This window comes from Thunnus albacares, chromosome 21, assembly GCF_914725855.1.
Source record: "Thunnus albacares chromosome 21, fThuAlb1.1, whole genome shotgun sequence".
Lineage (NCBI taxonomy): Eukaryota > Metazoa > Chordata > Actinopteri > Scombriformes > Scombridae > Thunnus > Thunnus albacares.
The window spans coordinates 22,677,127-22,696,317 of NC_058126.1; the positions used below are offsets into that span (position 1 = coordinate 22,677,127).

Below are 19,191 nucleotides of genomic sequence, written 5' to 3' on the forward strand. Positions count from 1 at the left end.
GAGTTTAACAAATTGCATTATTTGAAAGTGATATTCCGCTTTTCCACTAGTTATTCAATATCATCTCTCATCAGTCTCACTTTGCAGACTTATGAACCACAGTCACTATTACAGCATCAGACTTTGACACTAGAAAAAACAACACTGACCTAATCTGTTTTCAGATTTAGTCATTGTTGATCTATTTGCAGAAGTTCTACATTTATTTTTAATGTAGCATTCTTTTTTTTAATATAGATTATTATTATTACTGTTATTATACATTATTGCTTTATGCATATAGGAAGATGTTTTTAAAAATCTGTTTTCATGTATCTGCAAGAACAAATCTTTTGAAATATGTCTGATAATTCTCTAACTTTGGCATCCTGACACACTAAGATAGTAAACATGGTAAACATTATACCCACTAAACTTTAGCAACATTAGCATTGCCATTATCATTTTTCTCATGTTAGCATTTAGCTTAGCATTTAAAAATCAGATTTCTCATGTATTTTATCCACATAACGATACAAGGGTTTTTTTTTTTCATAATATTGGATGCTAACATGCTAAACTAAGATGGTGAACATGTACCTGATGAAAATCACCATGTTTTGTGCTACGTATAGCAAATGTTAGCATGCTAACATGCTATACTAAGATGACAAACATGGTCAACATGTTGGTGTTGTCATGATCATTACTGTCTTGTTAGCATTTAGCATTTATATATCAGGTTTTTCATGTAATTTTTCCACAAAAAAGTACAAGGAATTTTGTGATAAATGGTTGCAGGATGTTAGCTTTCTTTAACGGGACAAAATCTTAAATTTAAAAAAAAAAAACAACCCAAAAAACGAAACAAAAACAACTGAGATATGTTTAAAGAGGCGACTGTAAGACTTAATAAACACCACAGTTAATTTCAGTCGACAGTCAAAAATTTCTCATTCAACCACATTTCCTGTCTGTGAAAATGTTACATTCAGTTTGTGGTTTTCAGGCTTCCTTTTCGTCTGAGCGGCAGTTACTCTGAACCAAACGCTTTGATTGTGTCTATATCAGTGCACAACCTGTCTGGGAAAGCACAGAAATCAGTCGGATGAACAACAAATTCAAATCTGTCATTGCTGGTTTATGGAGTGGGTGATGATAGAGCAGAATAGATGAACAGACAAAGAACAGGCAGTTGTGCTTCAGCCAAAGAGCTCCACTGTGGGTTATTTGATTACAACTGTGGAAGGGAGGTTTAAAGCTGTGAAAACTGCTTCTCACAGGCCGATGAGAGCCTCTTGGTAAGCATGAAAGATGTTTGCTCCCACGCCGTTTTGTGCTGCTTAGTTTGCACTTTGAGAGCAATGACTGTACTTTTATGCAAAGCCCCTTAGTTATGGAATTTCTGGAATATTGTGCTTTCTAGAGGGGTTTACCCTAGACTGGATAGATGAATCATTTTACAGAATAATAGCATAATGTATTTGTCTCACTTTTTTTTTTCTTCATTTCAGCTCTTCCTAATGTAATTTCACATCTAAGCCACTGTGGGAACCTTTTTATACAGTTGCTGTCCGGTTATTGATTTTGCTCACTCATACTCGTCCTATGTGTGTCTGTCTGTTGTAGAGCTGCCGGAGCCCACTGTGGTGACACCCAGAGCACCATCTGGTTCACCCAGGAGTGTGTGTCAGCCTCCGGCAGCGGACACACACGCGGACGGTGGTGGACAAACAGCCAGCCTGTTTCAGCCTGAGTTGGACGACGAGCTAAGCGACATGATGACGGCCAGACACATGTCCATCAAAGAGAGGTGAGGCTGGTGGTGTGGTCAGCAGTCATTGATTTGAAGCTTAATTGGAGTGGGTAGAATTGGTGTTTTCTTTACATATTGTGTATTCAGGATGTTGTTTTACTGCACGTATGACTATGTGCAAGTACCACTCAACTTCTCATTTGATCTGAATGCAGTTTACATCAGCTTGGCTTAAAATATACTCCTTTTTGGATCAGCTGGTCAGTAAATAAAGCCAACGAAATCAAGGCTGAATGAAAAGGAGAGTCACTTTCATTGTCTTGGCTTGAAATGTGGGTTAAATGGGGAAAAGGAAATGAGATCATGAGGAGGAGACAGAGTGAGTTAGTGGGTTTTTAGGGCTTGTTATTTTCAGCCATAACAGCAGCACAGTGTACTCGGGATCTTAAATCACAGAGATGGATAGAACGAACATTTCCATTCATACTGAAGCTCTTGATTTGCTATTTGGACTCTGATGCATGAGGTTCAAAAACTAATTTAATATAATAATTAAATAAATAATAAATTTAATATAATAACATCTCACAGGCGGTCCTGTGTGCCAACACAAGGGATGACACATAAACATCAAAGCAAAGCAAAAGTTTCTGCGCTTTTTAAATGTGCTTGTTCATCATTTCAGTGGAATCCAAGTTTGACTTCTAACTGAAGCTCAGTATTGGATTCCCAACAATGAAAGGGTTACATAAATCAAGTTATGTCACATTTTGTAGCCTGCTGGTTCCACTGGTAAACACACCAGATGGTGATGACATTCTATATTGATTGATGACATAATGGAAATACATGTAAACTTGCGTTAAAGGGTGTATGCTGACGTCTTTGAGCCTCTCCCATTTTCAAATGATTTTACTAGATGCAGTATCTGTATGGCAGATACAATTGGCCACTTCTATTCAGTGTCATTTTCATCCTGTTTGTTGGCATTGTAATGGAGCCCTCGGGGTAGAACAGGACTTTCCCTCACTGGGTCACAGAGGAGTGGTTGTGAGAGGGTCAGAGGGCACTGCCAGCACCCAGACCCCTCCCCTATGGGTCTTGTCTGCTGCCCTCTGAGACATGAGAGATTCATAATTGAATCTCTGTTCTTGTTGCACCACACTTCAATATGTGGTTTCATAATCCTCCATGTGCTTTATATGTAATCACAGTTTTCCACAACTACTCATTTAAAAGACTATAAATCAAAATATTCCTCTTGCATCACTGTTCTGCCTAAATTTACAAGCTAAAAATTACAGCACCTTTTTCTATTGCGTTAATTCCCTGTTTAATCCAAAGCCTGTCAAATACAGTCTCAGCTCCATTTACACCGACTGACATCTCCAAGTGATGATTACGTCTAATTGTACTCTGGCTGTCACCAATCTGTTTATCCATTATCCAGAACTGAACATTATTTCTAAGTGTGGCTGCTAAATGACACACTGGCTGCCTCTGCTTAGTGTCTTCACTGCAAACACTAGATGAGACTGAAAGGAGGCTTGGAAACAATACTGTTTGTTGTTGTTCAGGGTTGTGACAGGTTGTGTTAAAAGCTTCAGGGAAGCAAGGCTGAGGCACTTTCTAACCTAGCAGTAACCTTGTGCCGAGCACAGTCTGTCTTATTTTATGCACTGTTATATCAGCTCTACACCAAAGTATCTGAGTGTGATAACAAGAGCCCATTTTGGAAAATAAGCTCATTTGCTTTTTTGCTGAGTAGCCCAAGATTTTACGTTTTGGTTTGTGTACAGATCAAACAAACAAGAACAATCTGTTAATTACAACATTAAGATTTATAGGTGCTGTTAAGTATATGAGATTTTAATAGTTTGGTGAGTTTTATGGACACCAAAGATCTTTTATAGGAGTTCTAGAAGTTGATTGTTGGTGTAACTAACAACAGATAACAACAACAGATTCTTTTTCAATTTGGAAATGGCTCACGTTATTACATTGTCATCGTCAGATAAAAGCCACAAAAACTATGTTTTGGCAAAAATGAGGTTTGCATTGTACGTCTTCCCTGTTCTCAAAAGTAAAGCTGTGGCTTACTGGAGTGCGGGGCTCAGAAAAAAACTCATCATTGAGAAGCTGGAACCAGTAAATGTTTTTCTAAAAATAAGGTTAATTAATTGTTTCAGTTCTGTTTTATACACATACAAACAGACAATGTAAATAATTAACTCACTGAACATTGCCACTTCTGTAAATGTAACTCACATAAGCTCAGTAATAAAAACAATAATAATAATTTGGTTAATTTAATATTAATACATTTTACTTTTAATCACTATTTAATTTAAATTTTTTATGTGTTTATATTTATTAATATTTTGTTTGAACCTCTTCCCTCTTCGCTTTCTCTCCCTCCTCAGAGTGGCCTTGTTAAAGAAGAGCGGCGAGGAGGACTGGAGGAACAGGATCAATAAGAAGCAGGATGTGGTGAAGACTGCTGTGGGCGAACAGCACGCTCAGCTCTGGGAGGTGGAGCAGAGCTTCAAGAAGAAGGTAACCACCTGACCTGCACACTCACTGCTGACTGAACACATCAACAGACAAGACACACAGTCGTCTGCCTGTGGCGGTTATGTTTTCTCACGTCATGTATAGTTATGGCAGTACGCTGCATACAGATCATGTTGAAAAGATGGTAGATATGTTATTTACTCCCTGCTTATCAGGAGCAACCAAACTGTACTTTAGACTCAAATCATTGCATCTTCAAACAAGTTTAATCACATGAACCTCCAAGGAATTACTTTGAACTGTCAAGTCACACCAGCATTTTATACCCATCAGAGTTGAATGCAACACTAATACAGAGGGAGCGACATGCCACTGACAGTGTGGCTTTATAATAGCAAGTATTTCCTGTATCAAGTTTTGGAGGTGTTCTTGATCTTTTCTGTGGCTGACATGTAACTCTAGAGGGATATCAGAAGACAATCAGAAGCCAATAAATAATAAGCTTTGAATATCTCTAAACAGAGAGGTTGTGTATTGTCAATGTCTGTATCTTTTGAGCTCTTTGTCTCTTTTCTCTGTTCTGCCTGATAAACATCTGTTGCATGTTTTGTGCTTGGACTCTATCAAGAGTTTTTCTGCATTTATTCTAGTCATGGCTGTAGAATAATACTGTAGTATCTGGATCAGTTGCACATTTTTTATGGTGCACACTGTTTTCATTTGTATGGAAGTCTTTGGCTGTCAAAATTTAAATGACACAATTTAATGAAACTGAAAAGTTGTTTTCCATTCCTGTCTGCAAGAAAATCACATTTAGGTCACAACTTAAAATCCAGTTTCTGCATTTGCATAATTACTGCCAAAATTAATGTAAAATTCTGTTACTGACAATGATAATGTAAATGAATGTGAAATGGACTTAATTTAAAAACTGGAGGACAACATGCAACCTAAACTTGAAAATGAAATGACAAACTGGACTTTTGCTTTGAATTTGAATTACCTCACAATTTTAAGCTAATTTCTAATAACAGTTCAATTCATAATGTGGCATCCATGACACATGAGAATGAAAATTGAAATTTTATTATTTATACATTTTGTTCATAATGCACACACATTGCACACATTGCATTTACACACATTTTTATAATTTACACAAAAAAAGCTGAATTACCATGTTAGACATCCATTCTTGTCCTTCTCCATCATAAAAAAATATCCAGAATCTATGAAGATGCAAATATTTTAAATTTCAAAAGTACTAGAGTACTAACTACTAGACACAAGATATCTCCTATTTCACTGTAAAGTCCATTATCGATGTATGTACGCTGGGGTATCAAGTTTCCATATAACACTTGTATAAGTTGCATACTGGACCAAACTAGTCGTGACAAATGGACAAAATCATCTTGTATGTACACGTCTTAAACTTTTCTCCTTCAGTAGATGAATGTGAAAACTAACTGCACATATTTCATTCTACATGGTAAAACATCCAAGTAAAGTAACAATAAGCAAAACATATTTTTAAATTGAGGGGGGTTTAAATAATTTCATTTATTGGCAGCCATAAACTTCCATACATAGCAGCTTTATTTGTCTCTTTAGTATCTGATGTATATTTGTTATGGTTGTTTTGAGACAATCAAGATTTGAGTACATTAAGCCAAACTTTAAAGCCTAATTCTGCCTAAATTACACACACATTGAGATGTAAAGTTTAGTTTAGTTAATTGCTGTATGTGCACCTTTTGAGACAACAACTGTTCAACCAACTGTCAAGTGTCAGTGACAGTAATGACTAACTGTCTGGTGTCTGGCTTCAACCTTTCTTTCCACTGAACTGCATGTTACATGTAATCTTTCATTCTTCTGTTTGCCTTTGTCTCTGTTTGCATGTCCCTTTCCTTAAAAAAAAAATAAACCTCATTTCATCCTCTGCATGTGGAACGTGTCTCTATGTTTGCATCCAGGGTGTGTTTTTAACAGGGGTTGGGTGGGACGCTACACATACCTCTCTGTTTAGACATATTCACAACAGCTACTATCCAGCTGTTTTTATTTCCAGCTGCTTATCAGAGTTTGTTCAGCCTCACTCCACAGCTCTGCCCATGCATATTCTCATTTTGGGTTTTCAGGTTATTTAAGGTCAGGAAGAGCTTTGCTTTGATTTCTTTGATACCATTTTGAATGGTCAGATCTGCTGTGTTTCAATTGCCCTTTCTGTATTTTTTTTTTGCACAAAATATCAAATCAGGAAAAACAAAAGTTCCTTTACTCAAGTTGAAAGGCTGGCTAAGTGGAGGTCAGGGGGAAGGACAGTTGATGTTGCTCGTCATGTTTTCATCCTCCCATTCATCAGTCCGTCGACACAATTCAGTCAATTTCCTGTTTTTGATCAAAGAGGTGCAACACTAAAGATCAGGCAGAGCCATAACTGCACAGTCAAGCAAATGCCAGCAGCAGAACACATAAAGACTCCCATTGTTCCACCCAAGGACACTGTTTTTTTGATGAAAGTGCCGTTCGTGTTACACCACCCATGCTGTAGACTTGATATTTACCCGAAAAGTACCGTCTCTGGAGGGAGTCTTGAAAGGAAGGGAAGTTTAGAGAGGTCCAAATGGTGTATCAAAACTTCAAGATATGATTGTCGCAACACTTGAGCCTTCAAAAAAACATGTCCCTTCTCTCCTGCGGCTGCTTGTCTGCAGGACGATGAAGCACTGATGATGATTGATGACTTTGCTGTTTCCGACCAGCTATGGGTAAGGCCAGTGTGCAAGGCCAGAATCACACACACACACGCTCAGCTGTGGTATTTATCAAGTGCATTTAAATTGGATTAGTGATCTAAATTTTACATCCTTAACTGTGTTTCCTGGCTGCTACAGTAACACGCCCTCTTGATAAATCCACCCTGCAGCAAACTGTTAGTGTGTGTGTAATGTGGTGGTATTGGTGGTGGTACTGTGTTTGTCTATTTTACGATCATGGTGATGGTGTGCTGATGGTGTGTGCTTCTCTAATCCATCCCACCTCTGCTCGTTGGGTTTCAGATTTATGATCTCACAATCTGTGAATGTGGTTTTTTTATGTGTATATGTTTTTAAAGTTTCATTTTTGGTTGTGCAGTTTAAACTTAATTTGTCTTTAATCAACAAGACTCTGCCAGAATGATTTATTGGTAATGTGAGAATTCATTGAAAGTCAGAGTAGGGCTATACCACTTATCCCATTTCCGAAATCTCAAGGTCTAAAATTGTAGTTGATTAATGACATTTGGCACACATCTCTACTCTGCTTCCCGTTTCCTCTCCATTCCAGCTGCTCAGGGCCACAGCTACTGTTGAGGACACTTGGGTCATATCCTCTGTAATATTTCTGGAAATTTAGGGTGATATAAAATTTGACCTTTTTTGAGAAAAACTAAATAAATTAAAGTGGCACTAAGTGATATTTTATATGAAAAATGGATCAAATGACTATGTGTAATGTAAAGCGGGCTGCTCATAGTGACAAACCCAGAGAATTATCACCTGACTCTGCAGTTCCTCTCTCATAAACCCACTGTACATTACCTGGACAGCACCAGACGACAGACAGACAAAGTAAGTAACTAGCTGGTGAACATAGTGGAGCACTTAGAGCAGCTGAAGAACCAGATATTTTTCTCAGGAGACTAAAACAGCTATAGGAGCATGAATATTGGACTTTGCATTTGTCAGGTGGACAGAAGCATGACTCCAAATGAATGCTAATGTTGTTCTGCATCTGCTGGCTGTGTAAATAGGCAGTTGTTTGCTAACACATTCACCATAACAACTTAATGGCAAATATGTTACAAAATGTCAATGTTCTGTTCACAACTTGTTTCGCTGCCTCAAGATGGCAGGAAAAAAAACCATTGTATTCTGGCGGGATAGACAAGGCTTTAAAAACCACATTTGCACCAGTTTAACCAGAATGTAGGGCGATACTTTAGATAAACTATAAATGAACAGTGAAAAGAATTAATAAAATGTGATTGTTTTGAAGGGGTTCTATGATTGTGAGGAAAGGTCAAAATCAAAGCAGCAGGAGATGTCTTGACATTTAGTTCCTAGCATGAATAAAGCTTCAAAACCACTGAATCCTACACTTCCCATAATGCAACTCTATAGTGTCTTTCATTAAAACCTCCTGGCCCCATAACCTCCCGGTATATAATGGAGGCTTGTTGATCTTCATGTGTAAAATTGGTGAAGTGACCCTTTAAAAGTGCTGAAATATTCCTCGCTATTTCTAAAATCCTGGCCGTGGCCCTACAGCTGCTGTACACTTGATTATGTCCTCTGTCTTTCCTCTGCTCATGGCCGTGCCACTATAGGAGCCAGTCTTTTCCTCTACTTTCTCCCCTCCTCCTGAACCTCCTTTCCATACTCCTTCCCCTGATGAGTCAGCCAGCCAGGTAGGAAGTTGCATCAGGTCTTTGCTGCCTTCACTGCTTGCCCTTTGCCCGCCTACACACAAATCACAAACCCCTATTTTTGAACATGCACAGTCATTCATTGATTTTAAATTACTAGTTTATGGAGACTCTGTAGCCATGGCTGGTGGTTAATCGGCACTGTCAATACTGTGTACAGTACTCTGACAAAGCCCCATCCCCCATCCCGCACCCTCTCATGTTAAAGAGCCCTTCACCTCAAGCCTTTCTGCTTTCTTAGCTGCCACAACAGTTACAGCAACAGCCATTCTGCTCCTATTTCATATCACAAAATATTCACCCCTTTCCCAAAGCTTTGTCACTTAGTCAATTTGTCACTGCTAGCATAGCAGCCGCTGCAGCTTCTAGCTCGTGGAGAGTTTTCTACTGTCTCATCATTCAATCCTCATCTCTTCACCTTCAACCTGTCTTACTTTCCTCATTCCCTCCCTCTGGTTGTGAAGGCCACCAGATCTCCCAGACCCATGCAGGTGGATGAGAGACACCCCTGGAGACGGAAGGTGACCCTGTCAATACTGTGTACAGCGCTCATGCAAACCCCCCCCCCCCCACCCTCCAACCCCCTCACCCAGTGGCTGCCTTTGCACACTTTACAGCTGTATTTTGCTCCTCAGAATTTGCACCAAATGAGTCACAACATAGTTGGTGACTAAACATTTGTCATCGTCTGCTATTGTTCTTTTTCTTTGGTTTCACTTTAACTAATATTTCTTTTATTTTAACCTCATGGGTGACACATCTCTGAAGTCATGTGCACCCACAGTCAATCAGTTTTGCTTTGGATGTTAGTAATGGGTGTGTTTTCAATGTGAGGCAGGGATTAATGTGCTTCATGTGTATTAGTTACCCCCCATTGATGTCCTTGTTTTGCTTGGCTACTTTGTCTGTTTGTGAATGTATCCCACTGTTAAAGGAAAAGTCCACTTTAAACACTTTAACACGGTTCAAAAAGAACTGTTATCAATGTAACATGCAGTCCTGATTCTATTTTGTGAATGTTGGTGGTGCATTTTTCTTTTCCCTGTGGTTAATTGGTCAAATATTTCCATGATAGAGCTTACCTCATATATGATGCAAGCTCAAGATTCAAGAGTCTTATAAAGACAAACGAATCCCACAAAAATCAGAGAGACAAGTTTGTTTTATGTATTTTTGTGCTTCCTGCCCATGTCAGTTCAGGAAAATTCTAGATTAAATCACATTGCCTACTCACAAATTAATTCCTGGAATGCATCTAACATCACAAACTGATGATATATTACAGTGTACAAATTCCCTTAGAGTGGATTGTTCCTTTAACATTCAGTCCAAATGAAGAATTCAGAATGACTGACATAACCTCTCTGTCTTCTCTTCTGTTTTTCCAGAGAATTGCTGAGATGGAGTGTCAGCAGATCGATGCTCACATGTCCATCCAGGAGAGGAAACAGCAGATAGTGGCCCAAGAGGAGGCCTGGAAAAGTAAAGGCCATGGAGCCGCCAACGACTCCACCCAGTTCACTGTGGCTGCACGCATGGTGAAAAAAGGTCAGAGGACAGCACACACACACACATACATAAACACAAACATATACACATTCTCTACAGTCCTCTTTCTCCATCTCTCATAAGAGTTTAGCCTTCAGTTCAGTCTCAGCTCTGTACCCCAAATCCTCCAAAGCCTCTTTCTCAGTGAGCAGTTTGGGGAAAATGACTCTGCTTTTCCCTCCATCAAGCCCAGACGCATCGGGCCAGAGTAGCAGCTCAGAGGTCTCTGCTCAGGCAGAAAATGATTTAATGGTTGCTGTTTTTCCCCTATTAGCTGGTCCAGAGGGGGCTGCTGATGGAGGGTTTCCTTTGTGTTTTGGTGAAGTCGGTGGGTTGGGCCAGATTATAGCTAATGGAGAGTGGCATGGGAAGGATTAGCATCCTTAAACTAGCTTCACAGATGTCTTACAGTGCCTCTGTAGCTTTGGCAGCCTTAGAGGCTAATGATGACACTAGTTCCACTGAGTCTTTACTACATCTTAACTACAAAATTGAACATAAGGAGACTTTTACTACTGTGGAAGTGCCATCAGTGAGATAGTGTCTCATTTATAGAGCATATGACACCTGTTGAAACGCACAAGGTGACATCAAGACACGCCACTGGCCTTTTTACCATCATCGACACACATCAATGCATCAGAGAAGAAACACTGGTACCGCTTTATTTTACAGGTCCTTTAATTTTGTATTAATTTCCTGGAAATTTCCTGAGTAATTTGCAGGTATTTAACGATTAATCTTTAGGGTGGTGTAATTTGGTACAAATTATAAGAAATGAGTGGAAAATAATAATAAATAAAATTAAAGGACCTTTAACATAAAGTGTTACTGAAACATTTTATCACATTTGCTCTCTGGATTGGCACATCCCACTAATGCTCCATGACTACTTCATCTGTCTGTACAGGCCTAGTAAGCCTAACGACAGTAATTGAGCAGCAACACTTGTCTGAACCAGTGAAATGAAACTGGAGAATCAGTAATGACATATTTGGATATTTCACATATTGTAAATGTACCAGATAGAGATCAGAATATCCATGTTATGCTTTTTGGGCTATGGGTGGTTAATGCCTTTCTGTTTTCATGCATCAGGTTTGGCCTCCCCCACTGCCCTGCAGTCTCCAGTGCTGTCCAAACCCAAGAACAGCAGCCCTGCCATCTCCAAACCACAAGAAGGTCAGTTCTGTCCTGCTGTCTCATTCCTTTACTCTGCTTTATACTCTATACTCTCTATATCTACTTTTTATACTCCCTTATACTCACTACACCCTTGTATCCTCTTGTTACCTGTTATGTCACATTGCTATCATGTGGAGCACTTAAGTTCATTTGGCAGGAGTAATGAAGACTAGAGGGCTCAGCAGTAGCAATCTGATTTAGACTTAATGACAGTGGTGTACTGGTCATAGGGCGTACCGGGACAAATCCCGATGGGCCACCGCATTGGTGGGCCAGTGGACCGTCAGAAAAATCCATAGAGTATTCACCGGCCCTGTCTGTCTCCTTACCAGCCCTCTCTGTGTGCCCGGGGTGCACATGAGAGCATGCTGCGTGCGTGTCCCTGGACTGGGCTCACGGCCGGTCCCAGCGAATAAGTCAGGGCTGAATTTCTTTCTCAGTACACCCCTGCTTAATGACATGACTTTCATACATCCTTAACTGTCACAAACATTCTCCAAAACCAACCGCACATATGGTTAAATAACTGAAATTTTGGAATGTAGTTGGATTCTTGTGTATAATATAATATCTGATTCTGAGTCACTGAGCTGAAGGTTTGTCCATTTGGACACTGTGTAATTGATTGTCTTTGCTTCTCTTTCAAAAGACATGGACGAGATGTCTGATATCGAAGGTGTATTCCCTTTTTTTTTTTTGGTGTTGCACTCTGCAATGTCCATCATCATCAAAACCACAAACATCATCAACACTAATGTGGCTGATGTTGCTGTGATTCTTCTATTAGGTCAAAGCCTAATAGAATATTAATCATGGGATAGTGTTTACTTGGATGCAAATGCATGAGTCTGAAGTGCAGAAGAATTAATATTTAGTGGCTGTTAACTGTTGAATGCTTGTGACTGACAGCTGTGGTCATGAATAAATATATTCAGGTTAGCTTCATTGTGACCGTTCAGAGTCAACAACAGCATCAGTGGTGACGTGTGTGACAGAACCTCAAGCTGCTCTGCCTGTCCAGAGATGGGATCTGTGCTAAAATCAAACACAGTATAAATTTATGCCTCTAACAGCTGTGTGTGGGTGTGTGGGTGTGCGATTGTGCAGAGATCAAGGCCGTACCAGATCTGAACCTGGAGTCAGACTTGAAGCTGGATAAACTGGAGTCATTCCTGGGCAAGCTCAACAGTAAAGGTCAGTCTTGTTCGGCACGCTGTCTACAAGTTCACCATACTTCAGCTTGGCACTATAGTTGCTCACTGGGTGTGGAAACGGGCCTTTCACACACATGATTACATGATGAGGAAAATGCTTCCATCTCTTTCTTAACTGATGTGTTTGCTTCTGTTCTGATCCTTAAAGCTGCACTAGTCAGTAATTTTACATTAACATTCATAAGTGTAATGGGAAATAGCATTAGCTATAATGACAGTGTCTGAGCTTCTCTCAGCTCACTGTTTTCATTTTATGACTTACAGCTAACTGTTTTGGGTTCACTCTCATCACTCTCATTAACCTTCTTTCCAGACAAACCTGGCAGCTGTTGTGGTGATAAAACACTAATAAACACAATGTACGCTATGTGCCCAGCACGGCAAAGTCTGCAAAAGGTGAACCTATTGGAACATTTGGAAGCTAAAAATTCAGATGTTTCCTTCAGGAGTTGGTGGAGACCCAACCAGAGCAAAAATGAGAGAGAATCTTTAACTAAAGCACGACTCCAAATGAACACTAATGCTGCAATAAATAAGCAGTTCTTAGTACTTTGACTTCAATACATGAGCCCAGTGAGACTTGCACAGGCTTTGGAAAATAGTTCATAGAAGTAATTAGAATGTATTCTTGATTATGTCTGATCCTGACACTACCCTGTCTTGTCCCTCCACAGTGCCTGGACTGCCAGAAGCTACCATCACAGTGACAGAGAAGAAGGTAAAGGAAGTGATGAGCCTTGAAGATGAAACCTTCTCCAAGTTCTACCGCCACGTGGAGGAGCTGCCCGCCATCACCAACAAGGTGGAGATAGACGACAACTTTGATGCCATCTTTGGTCCCCAGGTGGCAAAGTAAGCTCTCCCTGCCAGAGTTTTTTTTTTTTTTTTTTTTTAAAGCAACAACCCTGACTGAGTCATGATTGTGTGAACTATAACCCATCACCTCTGGCCTCCCCTCAGGCTGACATCAGAGATGGTGCAGCACAAGCGAGCGGTGCGCCCGGCGCGTAACGTCCAGGCATCCAGGAACCCTCTGAAGATGTTGGCTGCCAGAGAGGACATCAGACACGAGTACACAGAGCAGAGACTCAACATTGGCCTGCTGGAGAGCAAGAGGATGAAGGCAGAGAAGAGTGAGTGAGGATGATGAGGAGCCGGAGAGTGTGTGAGACGAAAACACTCAGGGATACAACTCTTTATATTATTAAACCTATCATGTGAAATCTGTATGCTCTCAAGCTATGTGTATTCGGTCCAATTTGTGTAAAAGTGTTCAAATTGTTGCTCCCAATCTGGCCAATCACATGGAGCAGTTTGCACATTTTCACTGAACTGCTGTACACGCTTCTGTGGATGTGACCCTGCAGAAATACAGTGATGAACAGCTTGAGCTTCTTGTGACAGCAGAATGAGAATCATTGTAATCACTGAGTGCAATAAATTTCTGTCTTTATGATACTGGCATAAAGATGTATTGACCCTTCATACTGACATCCAGTGTTTGGAACTAATGGTTTCCACTTCCACTGTGAAATAGGGAGGAAGAACATATGTCTTAATCACAGATACACAAGTAACTGTCAATGATATCACACAGCTGTGAATTAACTTACACAAGCTACTTTGGGACTTTGCAGTCCCAGATGTAGGTCAGGTAGACAGTTTCCTGCCTTTGTAAAGAGCAGTCTTCAAAATCTATGCATTGTTTTTAAGCTGCACGTAGTCTGCAGCTTGTTTTGAGAGTGACATCAGAGAACCAACGAAGTTACTCCTCTAACTTCCTCCCTCGTGGTGTCTGACAGCATGAAACCACTTAAACTATCTCTGGAGTGTTCTATATTAGTTGCGGTTATATAGAGACCTTTAGTGTCGGAACTGGAAGGTCATTTACACAATGTGTCTGGCTGTTGTCTCCTTACTTATCTGCATATAGGGGTTAAATGTAATGAATTACAGTACTGTATGTCCTGTTCTTTCTGTCTCATGTCCCTTCTCTCTGTGCTCTGTTCTGTTCACTGCAGTGAATAAGAACTCTGGTTTCTCTGAGGTGGCCCTGGCTGGTCTCGCCAGTAAGGAGAACTTCAGTAATGTCAACCTGCGCAGCGTCAACATCTCCGAGCACATGTCCAACAACAGCGCTGTGCCTTACAAGAAACTCATGCTCTTGCAGATCAAAGGTCAGTTGAGTCAATAGGGCCTCTCTGACCATACACAAACAGTTGGTTGAACAGTTGTGGTTGTTGTCTTATGAGAGATTTGTGTATTCTGTCTGTGCTCGTCTCACTGGTTTGAAGTGGGTTCAGCTCAGTGGGAAAAAGATGATGTCACGCACAGTAACTCCACATACCGCCTATCAGGATTTGGCAATATTTAAATCCTGATGAAGCAAGTTATCTGAGTGTGAAACTCCTATAATAATACATTAGGATGTTTTTTTTTCCTTTTTATTGTTTCTTATTTTATACCATTATATATTATCTAGTCTATTTTAGTTATGGTTTTAAATTTTGCCTTTTAATTGTAATTGTTTCTCAACTACCTCCATTTGTTTATTGTGATTTGTAAGACATAGCTGCTGTAACACTGAAATTTCCCTTTGGTATTAATAAAATACTCTATCTCCAGTAGACAGTATATCTATATATCTAATAATCAAGACCAGAGACTTTAAAATCAGTCAAAAAACATTAAAGGTATATATACAGTAGTTAATAAACTCAGGCTTATTCTGATTTTACCACAGTTTTTACATAACATAACATAACAAGTCAGTTGGCGTAATAAAAAGAACAGCTGCTTTTCTGAAAAAGAGAAGTCATCGTCTAAGAAGGTTTCAAGCCGTCCTGTACTTCACTGCATAAAAGATATTGAATTATTTTTAAAAACTGTTGTAGTGTAAATAAAACCACATGTAATCCATCCTGTTATACTGCAGCCATGTTTTGGGATGAGGTAACACTCACTACTTACTCTGCAACAGGTAATTTAAGGTTCTTGCTTTTCAAAATGTCATTATTGAAATAAATGTTTGTGACCCACCAGTTGGGAACCACTGGTTTAGACATCGGCCAGATGTCAGACAGGCACCTTACAGAACACATACAGTGGTACATGTGCTGTCTGGTGGGGAGCTGATGAGCCTTTTTTCTCAGAGAGTTCATTCTGAGGCTATCATATTATACCTTGATGCTGAAAGTGTTCTTAGAAAGTAAAACTGAAGGGACCTTCCTCCAATACAAACACTTGAGGATACCAAGCCAAGCAGAAAAGTACAAAACCTCAGTCTTAGTCTTTTTTCTAATCTTTTAAACTATCATGTTTGTTTTTTGAAGACATACAATCTGCCAGGTGTCTTCGGCAGCAGTTACATTCAGTTGTGCAACAGGTTGTAAAAACAAATAGCTATCGTTTTACACAAAGCTTTGGAGGATGCTGCTTCAGTGTTGTCCTTTCCAGAGGATATCTAAAATGGGAGACGAGAGACGGTCTATTTTGGTGTCTTTGCACCTCCTCCATGCGTCTGTTGGTGACAGCTGTGGTTTTAAATCATTCTCCCCAGGTCACCTCACGCTATCCTGGGCTGATCCTCTCCTCCATACCCCACTGTGTGTAATCCAGACCAAATCCACTAAAGCAGGGGTACTGCTCTGTTAGGAGGTTAACTGTTCCAACCTGACAGTGTTGCTTTTAGAATAGCTTCTACTGGTTTCTTCTTGGATCACCTGAAGAGCCAATGAGATCCTGAGCCAACAAGACCCCTTGAGTTTGTTTTTAGACAAATTTATGATAAACTGCTGCTAAGCTGTCCCGGCTCCATTCATAAGTTGGAAATCAAGACATTTTTAATACAAAGATGTTGGTACGTGACAGGGCTGATGCATGTACATATATGTCCAGGGTTAAATGGTGATGGCTGGCACATCGTCACCACCGACACCCCTAGCATGATAATCCAGGCATGCTGATAGTGATAATCAGAGCTGTCAATGATAAGTCACCTGTCTGTGTGTTTGTGTGCGTGTGTGCGACACCAGGCCGCCGGCACGTCCAGACCAGGCTGGTGGAACCCAGAGCGTCCTCCTTGAACAGCGGCGATTGTTTCCTGCTCATCACTCCTCACTTCTGCTTCATCTGGACCGGAGAGTTTGCCAACGTCATCGAGAAGAACAAGGTGAGTCTTGGCTCTGGAGCACCGGTTCTCGACAACAGCTGATTGGAGTAAGGGTGCTGTTACATGGGGCAGGCTTCACGTGCAGGATGTAAACACAGCGTTGGGAGGAAGCAACAGTGGCACAGCACAGGAAGAATTGTGTGAGGATACAGAGGAAAGGAGTGTGTGTGTGGCTAGAGGTTGCTGCAGGAAACTGACACAAAACAAAGCTATTGTTCAAAGCCCAGACTGGTCTGATGACCTTTAATTGGCCGAACAGAGCGCTGACCTCAATCTGACAAAAAGAAAAGCTCTGAGTCATGACCCACATTACTTATTGAGGGCTTGTTTGTTCAGCTCATTACAAAGTTTTGTCCCTTGGTTGACATAAAGTTTATGCAGACATTCTCTTACTTTAGAGATACTGAGAAATGTATTTCCCCCAAAATTATATTTAGGTTTCAAGAATCTGATGTGTTTTTGGAATAAGATGAACAGAATTCATCAGTATTATGTTGTTCTTTCAGGCTTCAGAGTTGGCCAATTTCATCCAGAGCAAGAGAGATTTGGGTTGCCGTTCTAACTACGTCCAGATCATCGAGGAGGGCAACAACACGCACAACCACACCGCCAAAGAGTTCTGGAAGATCCTAGGAGGCCAGACGAGTTATCAGTGTAAGGGTTAATATCTGATATCTAAACAAGCTGATGCCTATCTAAATGCCAGTATAACAGTAGTTGCCTCTGTGTCATTCTCACTGTAGCGGCTGGAACACCAGATGAAGATGAGCTGTATGAAGGTGCCATTGTGGAGACAAACTGTATTTACCGTCTGATGGATGACAAACTGGTCCCAGATGATGATTTTTGGGCCAAGATGCCCCGCTGCTCCCTGCTCAACCCAAAGGAGGTCAGAATCCCTCCTTCTCACTTCTTACTAAACAAAAGTCTATTTCAAAATAGACATTCAATATTCATCATCGTAGGTTGAAAACTTTCAATTTTTTCTGTGCAGGTTTTGGTTTTTGACTTTGGAAGTGAGATGTACATATGGCACGGGAAGGAAGTGACGCTGGCACAGAGGAAGGTGGCCTTCCAGCTTGCGAAGCACCTGTGGAACGGCACCTTCGACTACACAAACTGTGACATCAACCCACTCGACCCGGGAGAGTGCAACCCACTCATTCCTAAGTATGGAAGCACATTCACAGATTAAACTAATAACATTAACAATATCTCAGTTACATTTAAATGGCCCAGGAAATGATGATGGTGAACCAACATCCACAAACAGCATACACCCTGGAACTGGCAAAACTAAATAGGATGCTGCTATTACAAATCTCCTTACGTCTGTGCTTTTCCTGTTATGCCAAGGCAAAATATGCTGTACAAAAGGTCCATCTTCTGCATAAGCCTCAATATCTCAATATCAAACATCTATACAAATTAGCGCAAGATTTATCTGTAATGTATTCAGTGTATTTGTACAACACTGGCGCATTTTGATTGATTAGCTTTAACTTAAATGCAGTTATGCATGCAATAGTTCACCCTACAATTGAATAAGCTGGTAAAGATGCTGCTAAGCCACTCAAAAGAATGTCATTAGTCATTAGTTTTAGTGTTTCAGTCACCTTTGATCTCTTTTGATATTTGTCCTTTGCAAGAAAATACTACAGATAATCACTGAAACTAGAACAGTGCAGCAAGAACATTGTCATGGATTGAGTTACTGTTATTGTGTTGTTGACTTGTTGTTGTTGACTTGACATTGTATCTTCACCTGCAGGAAAGGCCAGGGTCGTCCTGATTGGGCAGTGTTCGGCAGACTGACTCAACACAATGAAACCACCCTGTTCAAAGAAAAGTTCCTGGACTGGAGCGACTCCAGGAAAACACCCAGCCCCACAAAAAACATCAATGACCACATCACTGATCAGAAGGTATCAAAAAGTACTTCAGTACCATAAAATATGGTATTATAGTATTTTGCACAAAGCTGTCGCTTACTTCTGCCCTTCACTTTAATCCTCATCCCAGGAGCAGTCCACCTCCGATCAGCCCCGTGCGTACGACGCCTCCCTGATGCTGCCCCTCCATCAAGCACCAGTCTGCACCATATTGGACGGGTTCAATGTGGGGCGAGGCTATGGCCTGGTGGAGGGGGAGGAGTGGCGGAGCTATGAGGTCAGCACGCTGGCGGTGGAGGTGTGGCACATCCTGGAGTTTGACTACAGCCGCCTGCCGCGCCAGAGCATCGGCCAGTTCCACGAGGGCGACACCTACGTGGTGAAGTGGAAGTACATGGTCAGCACGGCAGGTCAGTACTGAGTTCCTGTGTTGTACATGGGATATTTTCATGTATGCA

At 40.7% G+C, this 19,191-nt stretch overlaps 1 protein-coding gene across 18 annotated transcripts in view; it reads left to right on the forward strand.

Annotated features, from left to right (window-relative positions):
- svila (supervillin a) overlaps positions 1 to 19,191 on the forward strand; it is a 51,185-nt gene that overhangs the window by 25,391 nt on the left and 6,603 nt on the right. For 12 of the 18 annotated variants that reach the window (XM_044340078.1, XM_044340080.1, XM_044340086.1 and 9 more), the window contains 18 exons: positions 1,609 to 1,792; positions 4,159 to 4,291; positions 6,970 to 7,023; positions 8,625 to 8,705; positions 9,188 to 9,244; positions 10,112 to 10,271; positions 11,370 to 11,453; positions 12,106 to 12,132; positions 12,564 to 12,650; positions 13,345 to 13,522; positions 13,631 to 13,803; positions 14,692 to 14,847; positions 16,705 to 16,841; positions 17,348 to 17,495; positions 17,585 to 17,730; positions 17,836 to 18,011; positions 18,613 to 18,766; positions 18,864 to 19,143. In XM_044340078.1, coding sequence (XP_044196013.1) covers positions 1,609 to 1,792; positions 4,159 to 4,291; positions 6,970 to 7,023; positions 8,625 to 8,705; positions 9,188 to 9,244; positions 10,112 to 10,271; positions 11,370 to 11,453; positions 12,106 to 12,132; positions 12,564 to 12,650; positions 13,345 to 13,522; positions 13,631 to 13,803; positions 14,692 to 14,847; positions 16,705 to 16,841; positions 17,348 to 17,495; positions 17,585 to 17,730; positions 17,836 to 18,011; positions 18,613 to 18,766; positions 18,864 to 19,143 — 2,415 coding nt within the window. The remainder of the gene's footprint in view (positions 1 to 1,608; positions 1,793 to 4,158; positions 4,292 to 6,969; positions 7,024 to 8,624; positions 8,706 to 9,187; positions 9,245 to 10,111; positions 10,272 to 11,369; positions 11,454 to 12,105; positions 12,133 to 12,563; positions 12,651 to 13,344; positions 13,523 to 13,630; positions 13,804 to 14,691; positions 14,848 to 16,704; positions 16,842 to 17,347; positions 17,496 to 17,584; positions 17,731 to 17,835; positions 18,012 to 18,612; positions 18,767 to 18,863; positions 19,144 to 19,191) is intronic. The other 6 variants (XM_044340082.1, XM_044340097.1, XM_044340092.1 and 3 more) reach the window with 4 other exon arrangements.